This window comes from Calidris pugnax, unplaced genomic scaffold (genome assembly GCF_001431845.1).
Source record: "Calidris pugnax isolate Ruff unplaced genomic scaffold, ASM143184v1 scaffold56, whole genome shotgun sequence".
NCBI lineage: Eukaryota > Metazoa > Chordata > Aves > Charadriiformes > Scolopacidae > Calidris > Calidris pugnax.
Genome location: NW_015090839.1, coordinates 13,936,757 through 13,954,865, shown reverse-complemented (window position 1 = coordinate 13,954,865; position 18,109 = coordinate 13,936,757). Strand labels below are relative to the sequence as shown.

The following is an 18,109-nucleotide window of genomic DNA, read 5'->3' as shown; positions in this document are numbered from 1 at the left end:
GACTCGTCTCAACCTGAAATCCTATTTCTTACACCAGTGTTTTGTCCTGACAGCTGAGATCAAATGAAGAGTTCTTTATTTCAGAATAGAGTTCAAAAGTTGTGTGTGTCAGGGATGTTTGTGTGTCAGGGATCCACTGGTGTTCCTGGATAGATGATTATCTGCAAGATAAAAAATGCTGAAGTGACTTGTTTTAACTTTCAGTCAATGATTTATGTTAGTGTTTTAATTTCTGTGATTAGGAGTTTAATCTACCAAAACAATAGGAATCTATATACAAACAATAATAATAGGCTGAATTATTAGGTAATTATTAATTTAGCACAGCTTTATTTTAGGTTTAAACAAAATACATCTGTCACAAATGTGACCACATCCAAGGATAAATCTGTGGACATAAGTATTTGTATGTCTAACAGGGTACAAGAATATGTACTTACTTTATGAGGGAGCATAGATTTTTCTCATTCATCATGAGAAATTACTATTTAAAGTAACACGGAAAAATTGAAAGTGGAAATACTGTAATCTTTCTCACAATTCCACACTAAGTATTTTATTCTTTCATCACCATACACTATGACAGCTTTGACAGGAAGATAGGGATATTGAGGGAGAGGATTCCTGGCTTTTTGATCTTTTCTCACCTCCTTGCCATGTTTTTCCTCATTGTTCTTGCTGCCTAGTGGAAGCAAGAAATTCAGGCTTAATTTGGCCTACGCAGCAGACATCACAGTGACTCACAGCAGCTTGGAGGAGCAGCTAACTCCCTCCTGAGGCTTTTAGTCTGGCTTGGTGTGTGGGAAACCAACTGAAAGGCAAATGGACATAACAAGGAACACGTGTGTGGGGCTGACTAGGTCTGTTAGGAATATTAGAAGTGAAAGAAGTTAGTGAACAAATACGACTCTGCAACAGGTTTTTTTAATGCCTTTGATAGCGTTTTTTTGTAGTCATAGTATTGTCACCCCCAATACTGAATCTTGAGTTGTAGATTTTGAATTAAAAGGATGCAATTACAATATCTTGGCATATCTTATGTTTTCTTAATCCTTTAATTCTTCTGTTTCCATAGAGCAAGTGACTGCGTTGTCAACTGGCTCTCTGTAATTAGCACAAGCTGCTTACATGGTTCTCTAGAGAAACTGGAACTTCTTTGAAGTGTATCAGTCTAAAATAGTTGAAGTTCAGAAAGTCTGTAGTACATTACACCATTTATATCCTGGAAGACGAGAAAAAGGGTATTTTAATTTATAGTTACAGGTTTGTTCCATGGAAATCTTCCCCGTGTAATCAAAGACATTTCTGTGTGCATTTCTCTGGTCCCAAGTTCTGTTTTTCTGTTTTCATTAGAAGTTTCTTTTTCTTTTTCCTCCATAATTGTTAGAGAGATTTCTCCCATGTTTTAAGTATTACAGCTTATAGAAGGGTAGATATGTTAGCTGTTATGTATGCTGAAAATATCTAGCCAGGTAGAGGAGACAAATTAATGTCTCTACCAAGCAAACTCATCTGTGATACTAGATCACATAGAATCAGATATAATGAATGTCTCAGCTGCTGTGTATGACTAGATCAGTACTTGCAGCCACTCTTGTCCAAGAAGAGGAGTTCAGACATGAGTTCTTCTAATTATAAAACTAGTTATATTTGAAGAACAGTCTCCTCATTAAGCAGGTATACGTATAGAGATCCTGCAAATCCTATTAAAAATGCATTTTTAGCCATTAGGCTCAAAATGGTTCTCTTATATAAAACAGGCAGAATGTAGCCTTTTGCTTGAGAAAAGCAAAATTTAAAAAAGTGTTAAGAGAGAAATATTTCAAGTTGCTGCTGGAGAAAATGTTAAAAAAAAAGGAATCAAGTTGAAACAGTAATCTATGCATTTTTTCTTCACGTTTTCTTGTTAATTCAAATGGTTGTATTTAACATTAAAAAAACCCTGCCCTCTCACAGTCTGCCTATTTATCATCCTTAAGTCTGCAATAAGGTAATGCTGTCTCTGTGGTGCTGCAATTTCCAAAACAGCCTGCAATGCTGCAAGCATAATTTTCAGAGTAAATAAGAAAATCAGGAGGTGACTGAGAAAGCTCTTATTGAACAAAAGTGTATAAGTAAATGGTGAGTGAAATACAAGATAAAGGCAGAGGTTTATTGCCAAGTCTCAAATATATTAAAGCCTTGATCCCCTATGCTCTGGGTTCCCAGCAAGAAAATAACTTTATGGCCATAATGTAAATGCAGAGAATAACCAGTTTATGTGAGAGAAAGAGAAGCATAATGGTCTGAATGAAGAGATAAGACATAAGAACATGATTTGTTATCTTTCTTTAACATAAACTTCCTTTGTGGCCTTGAACAGTTTGGTTTTGTCTCTAAAAAATGAAACATAACATCATAATGCTTGATGATGTTAGTGGCCTGAAGGAAGTTGTTGTAACAGTGGCTGCTAACAGTTGGTTTCACCCTCAGAGAGAAAAATTGACATTTTTTAGTAATTTCATTTTATTTTATTTCAGTGTGGTATTTGGGGTTTAGTTCTGGGATTCTATTATAGATTTTATTGTGGTGAATTAGATAAAGCAGGACTACAGCAAGCAGGATACTATGCACTGGTTGAAGACAGTGTTTTTGTGATTTTAGTGGTTACTGACCAATTGGATGTGACCTCAGAGTGCAGGTAGGATGCATAAAGGTTTTGTAAGTTATTTTACTACATTCGATTGCATTTAGTGTGCAGCATGACAGGTGTATTTGGCCATGTTATGTCAGTGTTTTATATTCTGACAAATACACTATTTTTGTTACAAGCCAGATTGTTGTAGCCATATTATATTCCTCTAGAGGAACAATCACATTTTCTCCCTTTACTTATGCCAACTAAAGCTATAATTTTATGCATTTGGAAGGTATTGGGCATAGTGCTGTTTGGAAATCTCTACAGTCTCAGACAAATGCATTGTACATGTGCTGATCAATGCAGCAGCTGCTTTTCCAGGTATCTTGCAGCCCTGTCTGCTAAGATTTACTTTGAAAATATTAAGAAAATAACCTCAAAAACAAGCAAACAACAGAAACTTCCTTTGCTTTTCTCTCCCCACATCACCTGATACTGTCATTTATACTGTGCCTCTTGAGATAGGAACAAAAAGATAGCCATCTGTTAATGCTGAAGATTTGTTGTTAAGATGATTGTGTTCCATTTCCAGCCCTTTTGCTACCAGAGTAACTTCAGGAAAGTTGAGAGACATTTCAAAACTTCAGTTTACTCATCTGTAAAGTTGGGATAAGAATCCTGACCTATTTTTCAAGCCAAATTAAATTATTTTTCTGTTCATAGAATATTAGCATTAGATAGAGATGCAGAATGGAGAAGAATACTACTTTCTAAACTTAAATCTGCGAAAAAATGGTACAGTATGGTAACTGTACCTAAGGCCATGTGATAAAATGTTCATGCCTTCCTATATACTGAGGATTACATTATTGCAATGTGAGGGGGAAGAAGAGTTATGCTTGACTTTTTCAGTAAAAATCCCTGCTTTATTTCCATTATGCATACTGTCTGTAGAAATGTAGTAATTTTAATAGACCTATTTTTTTTGAGTCTGGATGCATTTATTGCAGCATGTGCCTACAAGGACATGTTTTACAGTATACAAAGCCATATCTGGATGCATACATCTCTGTAGCCATAGATACCAGTGTGGTTAAGAATTCACATACAGCTGTTAGCTTCACTAAAGCTAATTCACTAATTCACTAAAGCTGTTAGCTTTAGTCCACTCAAAGCAGAAACTTGGTTTTTAATCTATATTTTGCCTAGTGAGAAGATTAATCTATTGTCTGAATATAATGAAGGCAAGTTCTGTGATTTTTTTTCTTTTACTGTAATTTTTATTTTGAAATGTAAGCACCACTATGGGTCCTACCAATGTGACATTGCAAAGGCCCAAAATGGTCACAGGGATTTATGCGATGATTCTAGTTACATAGTTGAAACACAGTGAAAGAGAGACTGTGTACAGCACAAGAAGAATGACTTTGTATTTTATTTCCATGGTTATATTTCAAAACATATGAGGCCCTTTGCATAACAGAAATGCCTCTGAGTTTTATTGAATTCACTTTCCTGTTCTCCAGTCTCACAGTTCACGTGATCTGAAGTTTTGTTTGGGCCAGAATTTGAACATGAGAGATTTAAGTACTAGTCTGGCTGAAATCCTGAGTGGAACACCTTGACAAGCTCTGAAAATTTGCATCTGGATTTAGAACTTCTTTTCAGTTAAATTCAATATCATTCCTGCCAAGTTTTCCCCCTCTGCTTCAACACAGAGACAGACTCTTACCTGTAAAAAACACAACATCCCTATTTATTGCACATGTCTTAGTTTTGTATCTGTCCATGTTTTAAGTTTGTCAACAGTTCTAAGCTGGAGAATTGCTGAGAATGGACTTGGGAAGTGTTGTGCCTATGTGTGTGGATATGTAGTATCCCTACACTCACTCACATTTGAATAAATATACATGCATTCTCAATGTATACTTCCTATAGATAGTATGCAATCTTTGCAAAGGTGTTGTAGATCTAGAATGTGTTCTGTATTTTAAATTTGTGCTAGATGGAGTAGAGCCTGTAACTCATCAAAGAAATCCTGCAATACGTTTGTTCCTCGTATTTGCTGATAAGGTGTTGTTTGTTTATCATATTGCATTGGTGGATGTGATCCTGTAATAGACTAGTTTTGTAAATAAGGAGTAGGACATTTGTTGAGAAAGAAATCATGTTGAATATCCTCAGCAGCAGTACTTCTAATGTTGCTTTCCTGGGAGGGTGAAAATGACAAGTGAAACTATTCATTTCTGCTATCAGATAAATGAACTGTAGCTGTAACCTCACCTGTGACAGGAGAGAAACGATCAAGTAGATAAATTACTCAGGTGACTGCTGCTGAATAGTGCTTTATACCGCTTTGCGGTCAGAAAGAGTAAGAACTATTTACTTCATTTTCATAACAGAATCAGAAGGGGTTGCTGGGTTTTCCTTCAGGAGGCTGCTTTTCTGTGCATATTTTTCTATTGGAATTCAATGAGTTTTGTGAAGTTACTTCATTTTCTGTTGTAAGTCAACTCATAAATCTTCTGTATTATCTCAATATCGAGACAGTATTTAAATACTGGACTATTGGCTTGTTCAGGACTGTTTATTCTCCACACGCCCCTCTCCTTCTGTCTCCCTTCCTCCCATCTTCCATATTTTCACTGTAGCAGAATCTTTAAGGTGCTGAAAATCACTGAAATTTTAGGCTTGGAGGGTTCCTTCTTCCCTTAAAAGTCTAAAAAAAAAAAAATTAAGTTGAAGTGAAGGATGTCTGCTCATTTCCCAGTCTGGGGAACTGACATCCTTATATGTGTTGAATTACAGGGCTGTAAAGAGTTCAGGTTCAGTGAGAAGTAAAGAGAGGTGGACAGATAGGAGTAGATGGAACGGGGCAAGGGAAGAAGGATTAGAATAATATGTCAAAGCTACAGTTAGTATTGTTTTAGCCTATCCCTTATCCCTAAAAAATAGGTAATTATGAGCATTTCTCTAAACACAAAAAAAATTTTAATTTCCTAGTTCTAAAAGGATGCTTTAATGCAAACCTTGTTCAAACTGAAGTTTAAGGAAGTTTGACAACTTTTTATAACCCTAAGCTTTGGGATTTCACTGCCCAATCACCATGTAAAAAATGTGTAAGCCACAATTTCTCTACTTAAAATGGTGCATTCTTGTAGCATTTCAAACAAATGTCTTTCTCCCAGTCTTACTTCTGTGTGAAAATTATGCTTTATAAACACCATTCCAAGACTGAACAAACAACATGTTTTGAAAGTCTCTCATGACTGTTTCTTGGAAGAAAAGCCTGAACATTTGCTGCTTTTTAGGACTGTAGCCTAAAAAAGCCTGGAAGGTTGCATCAGTGAGCCTGTAAAGATAAATATATAAATAATATATATAAAAATAATTAAAAAAAGGTGCAGCTGTGGTGAGTAGATTCCCTTCTGACACCTGGTGGATAAAGGGGAAAGCTACATGGGGAAATAATGGAGGAAGAAACAAACTATAGTAAAAGGGAATATTGAAAATGATGGGACCAAGAGTTACCAAGAAGTGAGAAAAGATTAAGAAACCCTCGCAATTCTGAAATTTAATGAATCAGCTCAATTAAAAGTTAATGATTTCCTTTATGCTACAGGGTGTGGTACATCTCGAGAGAGGTAGATTGCACTCAAGTTTTCCAGCTTTTGTTCTCTAATTACTTTTAAATTGTGTTAACATGTTTCCGCATACTGTTTGACACACAAGATTTTCTACAAAAATTAATATTATGACCAGAAGATCATTGACTTCAAAGAAGGTCATTTATTTTCAAAGCTTCTGCTTTCTACTTGAAGTTTTGGGATCATGGCAGAGAAGGTTCCTAAATTGCTTATGTAAAGTTTGAGGTGTACCTAATTTATTTGAAATGCAAGTTATGGAAAATTTTCACATAAAATCTTTTCACATAAGATTTTATTTAAAATTTTTCAAGTAGGTAAGTTGTTTTATTATTAAAGAAGAAAAGGTAATTTTTGCACAGCAGTTTTGAACACAAATAGAATAATACTGAATAGTATTTGAGTTTGTATACTTGCTTTATGCAACAGTTTTGGAGAATGAATATTGCCATTTGAAACATTGTGACCCTCATACTTAACTAAACATTAATAATGTCTTACGTGCTTTATTTCTACCGACTGGTGGCATATGTCACACATTGACCACTGTTATTTCACAGTCTATCGTCTCTTTGAAAAGTGCATGTTTTAGAAACAACTTAAAAAGCAAATCAAGGAATTCTTGAAAGTGTTCCCACCCCAAACTTGTGTCTTCTATTCAGATTGTGTGGAACAAATCTGTCAGAAGAGGCTAAGCTTTCTGATCTGTATTGCTCTCCTTGCCTTACCAAGCAACATGAAAAGACAGTAATGTGTGAGCACCATTGTTATTTTCAATTAAAAAGGTTGAGGAATTAATAAAATAAATTATTTAATTATTCTATAGTGTGTGGTATGCAATTCTGTGTATATATTGAGCTGAGAATTTATAAAGATATTTGCAAGTTTGTTTTTGTTGTGTTACTACATATGGCCTGTGATTAACTAGGGAATGTCCATGGGATTTTTTACATGCTAGAAATTTATTTAAATACTTGTTACTTCATTTTGATTTGATGGGCAGTGCTGATATATAAGAACTCTTACGAAATCGAGCAATTAGTAAACAGTAGATAATTTTTTGCAAGACAAAATTATACAAATGGGAGCTGGAAATGCTGACTGAAGTATATGAATAAAAAGCAGGGTGTCTGATAGACTACCTGCTAAGATATGTATTTAATGACTATAAAAATATAAATTCCCTGTGTGAGGCTTAAATGCAATCTTACTTATGCTTTTGTCTCTAGCTCACCTAAAGTTTTACAAGGAGGGACCACCAGGTGGGTGGAACAGTGTAATGTTGTCCGTCTGTGTCTAGTCTTTTGTCTCTTTTTTTCTGTAAAGGCAGTATTTACTTTTCCTTGATGGAATAGAAGTGATAAAGGCAGAGTCTGCAGTACCTACCGACCACTGTTAAGGACTAAAAATTTAATAAATACTATAGAAGTTCTGTAATTATAAATGAGGAAATTTTTTTCAGAATTCTAGCTTACATCAGTTTTAGTGGCCACCTGCCCACTTAAAGTGAGTGGAACTTAGGTTGATTTCTTGGACTTTCAGATCCATCCCACAATACTGAGTGTGAAATTTTGCAAAGTTAATATTTGATGTCTGGTTGGAAGGACAGCACAAATGAGAACTGATGTATTACTTTCTCTTCTTCTTCTTTTCTTTCCTCCTTTCTCTTGTCTGTGAGCTAACTCTAGGTCAATGTAACCCATTTTAGAGATAATCTAGTATGCCTAATAACTGGCTTACTTATGATCTGGCCATGCTTGTTTTAAAAAATCTTTGAAGCAAATACTGTAGGTGTAGTGAAAATTGAGCTGGAAAAGTTCTTGCCGAGTTGGTGGGCTATGGTCCTCCATTGTGAAGTGTATATTCTATAAAACTGAGATAAGAGCTGAATTTCAGCAAGATGACAAGGTGAAGTGAGTTAATAAATGATGAGAAATATTGTAGCAGCATACTTTTACTGATTTGAATAAATACTGTATATAAAAAATGGGAACTGAAGCTTTTTGTACAAGAACTAAATTTGCCCTGTTTACTATTTTAGTGCTAGTCAGTTTTGAAGGATTCAAGGGATGATAGCTTTTTACTTTTCCGTAACTTTGATGTATTTGAACACACGCTGGTCCTTATTCAAAACAAGAGCACATTTAACACTGCCAAAGAAATACAACAAAATCCCATTGAAAAGTTTGTGGGCTAATTAGATACATACTGATAGCAGCATTAGCAATGAATCAGTAGGGATATCTTTTGAAGGAAAAGGAGATTTAATTGTGCTTTAAGAAGGGGAATGAATGACACTAACCAGATTTATGGAAGCTTATTTCAGCTATAGCCCATGCTGTGTCTTTCTTGCTCAGTTCTGTGTCCCACCAAGAGCAGGACACACAGAGCCCTGGCCATTGTTGGATTTCAAATGAAGCTTAAGGAATGTATTTGTACAAACTTTCGTGACTTGGAAACTCCTTTTAAGCAGCTCCTTTGAAGCATTGAATTATTATCAAGTGTGTGATAACTAACTGAAACTGAGTTGGAACTCAGTTTATCTGAAAAAAAGATTTTCTGATAGCATTCCTCTTTTTTTCTACAATGACTTGTCACTTCTGCAGTTACTTGCTGAAGTAACTGACATAACTGAATAAGGCATGTTTCAAAGCACTTATTTTTTTCTGTGTATGTGGAGATGAGAGAAGGCGACATCTTCTGGAGAGTCCTTCTGTGGCAGCTGAGATCAGGGTGGTTTTGTGGTATTTTAGGTGAAAACTGACTAGCTTCCTTCTGGTGTCATGAAGGTCGTGAACCTGTGTACTTTTTATATATGTGCTGCTTTTTATGCCATGTATGATCCATAATGCACAAAAAATACTCTGAAATTTGGGTCTACCTTTTTCATAAAATTAATATTTTAATAAAAGCTTCCTAAAGACGTTCTCAAATGATTAAATGCCAACTCCCTAGTGATTAAAAAATTCTTTCTGAAGAACAAGACATTCTTTCCAAGTCCTCCCTTTAGTGTAATGTATTGCCTCAGAATCTCTAGTCTCTATTCTTTTTATTTCTGTATGTTAAGAAACTGTCATTATACTGTTTGTGGATGATAATTATCTGTTTATTCATTAAACAGTTTCCTGTTCTCACGCTTTTGAGACAATTATGGTATAGCAATCTGCTGAGCTAAAACTTTCTAAGGATTAAGACTTGTTTTCTTTTTTTTTTGATCCTTTTTTCAGTTGAGTTAGGAATACTAGATGTTGTCAGTGAATATTCAATGTGATTATTTTACAAGACTTATAAACAAACCTTAGGACCAGGATAAACTTTTGATGCTTATATCACTGAAGAACAAGTTAGTCCTTAATTCTACCACGAAACACCATTTAGATGATGATGCAAGTGGACATCACATTAGAAGAAATAAATCTAAAGGACTTTGAAGCCCTGTTCTATTTGCTTTGAAGTTTCATAATGAGAGTCCACTCATGTCTGTTACAGTTGCATGAATACTTCTTAGGAAATAAGACAGTGTTCAGACATTTTTGCATTAATTAAAGCAACTTATATTGGAATTTGTTAGAATTTCCCTGCACATACCATCAGTGATCTTAGGGTAGGAAAGTTACATTGTTTATATAAGCTGTCATTAAGTGGACTTCTGAAGAGTCTGGTCTGACAGACTCATCTCTCCCTGGCAATTCAATTATTAGCATTTCCTATTGCCCTCACTTGAGATAGGCTCTACCTTACAGGACTCTGGCAGTGGTGTAGAGGTCCTAGAAACACTTAGGTATTTAGAGATACAGGCCACTCACGATTTACTGCCTGCTTGGGGACTGGACAAATGAGAAAGCTGTTACGTTTGTCCATCCCATAAAAATCTCGTATTTTTTCCCTCCTTTCCAATGGAGCAAATAAGTAAACAGCATCTTAGAATTTATTGTGAAACAGCAAAAGAAAATCTTACCACTCATCTCTACCCTAAAAAGCTGGGATTCTGAGGTGAAGGAATTCTGTCCTACACCACCTACACTACTGTCAAATTTTGAAAGTCTTCTGAACTTCTAACTTAAAAATAATTTTTTAATTAAAAAAAAAATTGAGGTATAATTATTTGTGGGTTCTGTGTGTGTTAAAGAAGCCAGCACAAACAAAACCCTCCATTCAATATCCTTAACACCTCAATATCCTAGCTCAACTTCCTCTATAGAAAGCACAGACCCTTAATGTTCTTCAGTGCATTTTTACATTCTTTGCTCCAGCAGATGCGATGTATAAATGGTTGCAAGTGTTTGTCCACTGTTTCACAATACATGATACTCCATTGTTTTCACACAGTTGATGTCTGTGATTCTACAACAAATTCCATTTCTGCCTTCTTAGAGCATTTTAAGCCCTTTGTTCACCTCTTGGCCATTTTAGTTACCCATTTTTAATTGTTTTGTTTTGCTGCTTCAGCTCTTCCATTGTGCTTCCACAATAATTATCTTATCTCCTTACATACTATGTTTGATGCAATGCCAGGATACAGAGTTGCTTCTTCCTTGCAGTGGGTATTTAGTTAAAACACAGTCTCATTGCCTTCTTGCAATCCATTACTTTGTCATAGATGTTAATTCCATGCTTTAACTGGAGCATGTCAAATGTTGTAGTACCTTATTATAAAGAAAATATTATTTAAAAAAATCCTTGCTTTTAGATCCAAATTTCTCTTCCTGATAGACTCTATCTTTCTAGTCAATGTTATCTTTATATCATCCATATTTCTAGCATACTTTAAAAGCATGAAGCAGACTGATACCAAATCTAGAAATTTAGCTAAGGAAGAATGCTATCAGACTTGTACTGGTTCCGTCTTTGCAATGGTCAATGGTAAAATATTTGTTTTAAATCAGATAAAATACTAATTATACTTTATTACTATATAATTTTCCAGCAGTTGTGTGTAGGCAGAACCAAATATAGTATGACTGGAAGTAAAGTTATGGTGCTTTCTAATATTGACTATATCTATGAGTGGCAGAACAGGATCATGACATTAGTCTAGTTGATCACTCCAGAAACTGTGCGTTTTTTTCCCCCAAGCACCTTCTAAAAACATACAGTAGAACAAGAAAATTTCAAATGTATGTTACTATCAAATAAAATTTAACAAGCTAATCGTTAGGAAAAAGATAAGACAAGAAAGTGTATTAAAATAAAAATCTAGATGAAAAATTAATGAGATAACAAGTTCACACCCAGAATAAAACAACAGCATATCTGTATCCATAAATTGGTGAATTATAATTTGTCTTCAGAAAAAAAAAGTTATTAATAGAGTTAAAATTATTAATTAAAAATTATTATTTATTATAACTGCTGCCTAGGGGAAGTGGCTAATTTTACATTTTCTCAATCTCCTCCTTCAGATTTTCAATAAATCAGAGATCTATTTTCTTGTCACTGGAATGTATGATATATTAACTCAATATGAAAATTATTCCCAATTTTCTTGTTTTAATCATATTTATCTATAGTAGAGAATAATGTTTCAAACAATAAAAAAAGGACTACTATGATTTTACAACGGATAACATTTAATGTACAGTGAACATTGGAATGCATTTACAGAGCTAGATTTAAAAAAGCTCCATAACTTTCTTGTACTGGGGAGCCTAGCACTGGACACAGCACTGTGCTCGGTAGTGACCAAAAAGCAACTTAGATGGTAGGAAGCAGGAAGAAAGAAGATAAAATCTTATAGACCATCATAATGACATTGTATAAATGTCCACATTTTTGATTTCATGGGAAATTGTAGTTTTATCACCTCAGATAGGGTATACTAGAACTCTTCAAGGTTAAGGGAAGAATGGCAAATCTGATAAACAATATGGGACGTTCTTCATGAGGAAAGCTTATGTAGACTAATATTCTTTCAATTAGAGAAGAATAGGTCAAGGGGGCATGTGATGGACATCTCTAAAATCATAAGAAACAACAAATGGGGAAATGGTGAACAGTTGTTCACTGTTTCTTCCAGCACAAGAACTGGAGACATCAAATGAACTTAACAGGTGCAGATTCAAAATAAACAAAAGGGTCTTTACCTAATGTGCAATTAATTCTTTGCTGCAGGATATTGTCTGCTTGCAGGAGTTTTAAGATCAGCAATACACATTCACTTGCAAATATTAAATATGCAAACAACTTCTCTGATTTAGAAAGTTCTTGAATTGCAAATCAGGTTGCTGGAAGAGTGTGCTGGAAAAGTACTACCACCTTTTTGCCAGTTTTTAACTTTTTACACCTCCTTTTTGGCTACTGAGACAGAGTACTAGGCAAAATAGGCTTTTGGCTTGTCTCAACAGAGATGTAATTTTGTACTCTATAAAACAGAACAATTTCTATTTCACAGTCACACTGCTCTGCGCTGTGGCAGTTCTCAGTTTACCTCTTCAGGGGTCTGTAGAAATAGGAACAAAAATAGACTTTGCATTATGTTCCCAAACCTCTGTAAATTAGGAATATGTGACATGGATAATCCCAAAGTAAGAAGTTTTTGCTTAATTCACTGCACTTTGGAGTGTGTTCTGGAAATTGAATCAGTTTCTGGTAAGAACATCAGCTCCTTTTTCCAGTATCCTTCTCATTTAATGGTCTACAGTGAGCTTATCTTCCCAAACTAGGTATTTTATTTTACTTATGTAGCTATTTTTTCTGCTATTATGCATTAGTACAGTTTTTCTGTAAAATCTGTTTGACTGGATAACCCTTGGGTACCTTCAATGGGTAATAAATATTCCCCTGAAATGATCTGGATAGAAGTCAGAACTTGGAAAAGGCATCTCTCTGTCCTGCTTCGATGTGATACATATGGCAAGTCCTAGAGGAAGAAAGTACGAAAATAAAGGATGAAAATGCAGAAAAGCGGTAGTGGTGGTAGAGAAAAAGGTTATTTTTTCATTATTATTGTTTTCATGACAATCAGGTTAAAGTAGAGTTTTGATCTGTCTGATCAATCTGTATGATTAGCAAGACTGCATTAGTTACCTGTCTTACCTACCAACTAGGGTAAAACACAGGAGTAAATGGAAATTTAAGTTTCACAGTAAGGAGATACTTGTTGGTTTTTTTTTTTGTTTTGTTTTTAATTACTGATTTATTTTTCCAACAATGACATAGAGAAGGAAAATCTTGTACTGTCACATTACTGTGTAGCTTTAGTTTTCATCAATGCCTTTATCTGGCTTCCCGTACACTTTGCCAACATTCATGTTACTTTAAAAAAAAAAAGTGTTTTAGTGAAACGTTTTTCACTAATCTGGTATTTTAAAATACATTGCTAACTACTAGCAGATGTAACAAATATTTGTATTTATTTAAGACTTTATAATGTATATCTGCTTTATCTCACTATCTTAGAAAAAAGCATCCAATTTTATAAAAGTTTGCTTTAGCTGTAGTGGGTTATAATTATCAAATGAAGTTGTATAAATAAAGAGTATGCCCAAATGGGCAACAAATTCCATTATTTATTAAAATTTTCTTGGGATGGAGTCCTCTCAAAACAAAGGAAAAAGTAGTAAATTAGAAGTAGTAAATGAAAATTTAGAGTTAGAGCTGGTTGGAGCTGAATCTATGCAGGGAGATTGTTTACTTTTTTGCCTGCTTGCCATATGTAAAGGGATAACATTTTTAATTCTTTTCTCAGTAATGAAATCCTAATTTGCCTGTGGTCATTTTTCAGGATTGGAGCACTTGCTATCTGATTTTTATCCAATTTGTTTCTATCAAAAGCCCTTCAGACTAATATCTGCATTAGGGATAGCTGACTTATGTATGCCCTATAGCCACTGTCTTCCCGGCAGGCTGTTTGGAGACCAGGCAAGTACAACGGGATGTTTGTATAATCGGCCTTCTGTTATCCAGCTTAATGAAAGACTTTTAAACCTCAGAAAATACAGCCCCCCCAACCTCAGCCATTCTGTGGTTCTGTGATGAGAGGCTTTATTTCCGTGTCAGTCTTGAAGGTCCTTAAGGTGTTGCAGCACCACTAAGTGAGAGATGGTACGGTTCAGTTGCAACTTTGTACCTCAGCTGGCCATGAGAACTATCCACATACCTTCATGTGTCTTAACTAATAAGTCTCTATGAGTTACAGTTATTATGCATGAATCAGGCTGGCTACCCACTGATTTCTTAAACTCTGGCATAGTTAATTTGTAACCTAGAAAAATCACTGTAATTTAGAGTTTACAGTATTTCTGGATTGTTTCTGTAGTCTAGATGAATCTGTTTTGTGAGTTAAATGGAATCTAAGAACTCAGCAGTTTATAAAGCCTGACCTGTATTTTGTTCACAGTACAGTTCCTTCCACTGACATGTCATTACTGTTTGCTTTGCTGTTGTGATTTTACAGCACCATCCGAAGCAGCATCTGAACACCATTGTGTAATTAAACTTTATTATTCTGTTGCCATTATGTTTGGAAACTAATTTTTGGAATTACATGGATGCAATTATTTTTTCTAGTCAAATTCTTCAGTGTTTTAAAGATTCAGATTGCTATCTCTGTGTGCAGGATGCTTTCTTGGTATGTTAACTATCCATGTAGAATTATACCAAATTAAGGTGACTTCACCAAAAATATGAAAGGAATGGACATAAGTTACTTTGTACTATACAAAACTGTAATTGTGTTGTGATTTCTTTTTTCATTATATCTTACACACAAAAACAAATATTTGCTTGAGAAGAATTAAAAAGGTACTTTGCTGGTTGTCAGCTTTGATCCAATAGTTTCTTCTACTTAAAAAAGAATTACAATGGTAGAAAGAAGCAGAAGCTTATGCTGTAGAATGTCAGTTTATGGTGTAGTAGACAATCTATTAAATAATTTACAGTATATGTATTTACAATACATTTTCTCTTATGCAGTACCAGTATTTTAGGTAATGAGTTAGGTCTAGTAATTCCTTTAATCTAGTACTTTCTAAGTATATTTTAAGGAATGAGTAAACCATAAGAGAATTGCTACTCTGTCTCTTACCTCTGCTGTACAACAAAGATTAAACAAAGCAATGTCTAGAACTTATTTTTGAGCTTTCAGCTAGGAGAAGTAATTAAAAACACATGCCAACTTAAAATGATGCTGTCTTGTAAAATGTCTGTCACAAAAATTACATATACTTAATTTTTAAAAACTTTTTAAACATTTTTATGCTGCGTTAGGTTTCATTCTCTGACTGTACAAACATTTGTGCCAAGATAAGAAAATAAGATAAGAAAATAAGCATCAGAGGGTTGGGAATGGGTAGACATGGTGAAAAACCTGCTTTTGGTGCCAGTGCAGTTCTGTATCAGCATGTGTGAACTATGACTCTCTTACCCAAATCCCAAAGAATATCAAGCATTGAACAATCCCACATAGAAAGTAGATCTTCTGTTACGATAGGCCGATAGATCTGTATCCTTCTGTTAGCCAAACTAAGAACTGATTGTTAGCAGCATTATCAAAGCCTGTTGTTTGCTTCAGTTATCATGTGATCTTAAAGAGCTAAACTTAAAGTCAGGACGTTCATAAGGTTCATGCCCTGCAAACTTGAGTGCTTAACCGTCTGAGGTGCCAGAAGGGTCACAACTTTTTCTAAGCACCTGAGGCAACTCTTTTGTTAAGTCCTGTTGAGGTGAATGAATAAACAGAGTATCCAGGGGGAATATCAACCAAAGTTATTAACAACAGAAAATCTAAAAGTCCATAAACCTAACCGGTTGTGATTCCAGCAGAGCAGATTTTCCCATGCTGGAAAGCTCAAAGTAGAACCCCTTGAGAGAGGAAGGAGTAGTTTAGATACATGCTATTACAACACATTTTGTTTGTGTTTTGAAAAATATAAATCCCTTTTTCTTTTGATTTTGTATATCAATACAGTTGCTTGCATATAGCTTCATCTGTGTTTGAAAAAAATAGCTTTGCATTAATTAAAGGCTTCCCCGTCCAGATTATCTTTACCATGACCAGGTTATCTTTCATCTTTCCTCCATGCGCTCTCAAGAGGAAAAAAAGATTAAAAGAAGAAAAAGAATATTTTTCTGGAATATTTTACTGATCTGGTGCTTTGGTCCATGCTTTGATGTTCCAATGCTGTATTATTGGTTCTACTGGTCCAAGGACCATACAGACTCATTGCTGTTAAAGAAGATTGAAGATGTTTTGAAGTCTTTGGACTATTTTCAATCCTTGTTTAAATTAGTATTTGATTCCTTTTCTAGTTGAGGAAGCAGAAGCCAAGCCAGGGAACTGGAAATACACTTTTGGATGAATTTTGATTTGGAAACAGATTGAAGTGGGGCTTTGATGGTCTAAGAATGAACTCCAGTTGCTTGTTTAGGAGAGCTGTAGCTCCTGGGCCAATGTCTTACAGAAGACAGGCTTCTCTTAAATCATTACACAGCTGTAATGAAAGGTCTTATCTTTTTTTGTCTAGCCAAATGCAGCCATCATATAGACTGAGGGGCTACGTTAGCTTGAGATTTGGGTTCTAGAGGTTCATTTGGTAAATCTGCACCTTAACATTACAGCCATCACTGAACCTGTGTAATCAATACCCATCCTCCTAATTTTTTCATTGCTGATTTAAATTTCTCTGGCTTTAAGTTTCAGGCTTTCATTTTTGTTATACCTTTGGATTTTGTTATATTCTTGCTAAATGGAAGAGCTATTTCGTACCCGGTGAAGGTACTTAAATCCTGTAATTAATCTTCATCTGATAGAATTAAGACAAAGAATTCTTTGTATCTCTTGCTGTTGGGTACTTTTCCAGGTCTTCATTTGTATTTGTGATTGCTCTTTTATCCAATTTTCCTGTGTATAGTGATTGTATGTTTACAGCTCAGTTTAAATCATTGTATTTAATGCATGTTTTATTAGAATTCAGGGGGGTGTGTGTACATGCATGTGTATGTGATAATATCTTATCATCTCTACATTTATCTGCAAAACTAAGCAAAACTAAAGTTTCCTCTTGTTATTTCAATCTGATATATCTTCCCCCTGTTTTCCCCTCTCAGCATGGAAGACTTTGATTTATCCTCTGCTCTCAGAAACACCATGGAAAATGTGGTCAATGTGGTCTTAAAAAATGATGCTAATTACTGTGCTTAGATTTTCTTTTCCATCACCATTGTAAAAGGTCTTTTATTTGAGAGTACATCTGCATTCTGTCCCAGTGGAGTTGTATAAAATATACTATGCTGAGGATGGCACATTGGTTGCTGACTCTAATGGAATGTACATTTTTATTTTTACAGAGTACCAAGCTGCCATTTTGCATTTAAAGAGGGAACACAAAGAAGAAATTGAAACATTAAAGGTATAGTTTTGTAATGAATTTTTTTCTTTCCCAGACTCAAGTGTATTTTGCAGGTTTAAGTAGTACAAGCATACTTTCCATCAAATGTTAAGAATTTGTTTCTTTCTAAAAGTTGTTTTCAGTTGACTGCTGACTCAGTTAAAATTAATCCAGTTAAAATCTATACATGCACTCATGTATGACAGCAAAAAGTAGTTTTACATGTTTCCCCATTGTAGTTTTGCTTATTGTTGTACTCTTTAAATTCTTTGCTCTACCTCAGCAGTGCAGTACTTTTACATTTGCGTATTGTATTAAGGCACTGGCATTTAACTCCTCACTCTTTCTCAGTGAAACATGCTTCTGTAGAAGCAATTTTCTGTATTTTTGGACTGAAAAATAAGCATTCCATTTGTGAGACTGAAATTTTGTATTGAACAGTCTATACTGATGTCTGGTTTTGTAGGTGTAAACTTGACCAGCTGTGTAATTGTCAAAAGCAGAAATAGCAGAATTTAATA

At 34.8% G+C, this 18,109-nt stretch overlaps 1 protein-coding gene across 2 annotated transcripts in view; it reads left to right on the top strand.

Annotated features, from left to right (window-relative positions):
- The window catches only part of FMN1 (formin 1), a 145,661-nt gene that overhangs the window by 5,832 nt on the left and 121,720 nt on the right, over window positions 1-18,109 (top strand). The window contains exons 3-4 of one of the 2 annotated variants that reach the window (XM_014941925.1): window positions 7,491-7,523; window positions 17,548-17,609. In XM_014941925.1, the coding sequence (XP_014797411.1) occupies window positions 7,491-7,523; window positions 17,548-17,609 (95 nt within the window). The remainder of the gene's footprint in view (window positions 1-7,490; window positions 7,524-17,547; window positions 17,610-18,109) is intronic. The other variant, XM_014941926.1, reaches the window with a different exon arrangement.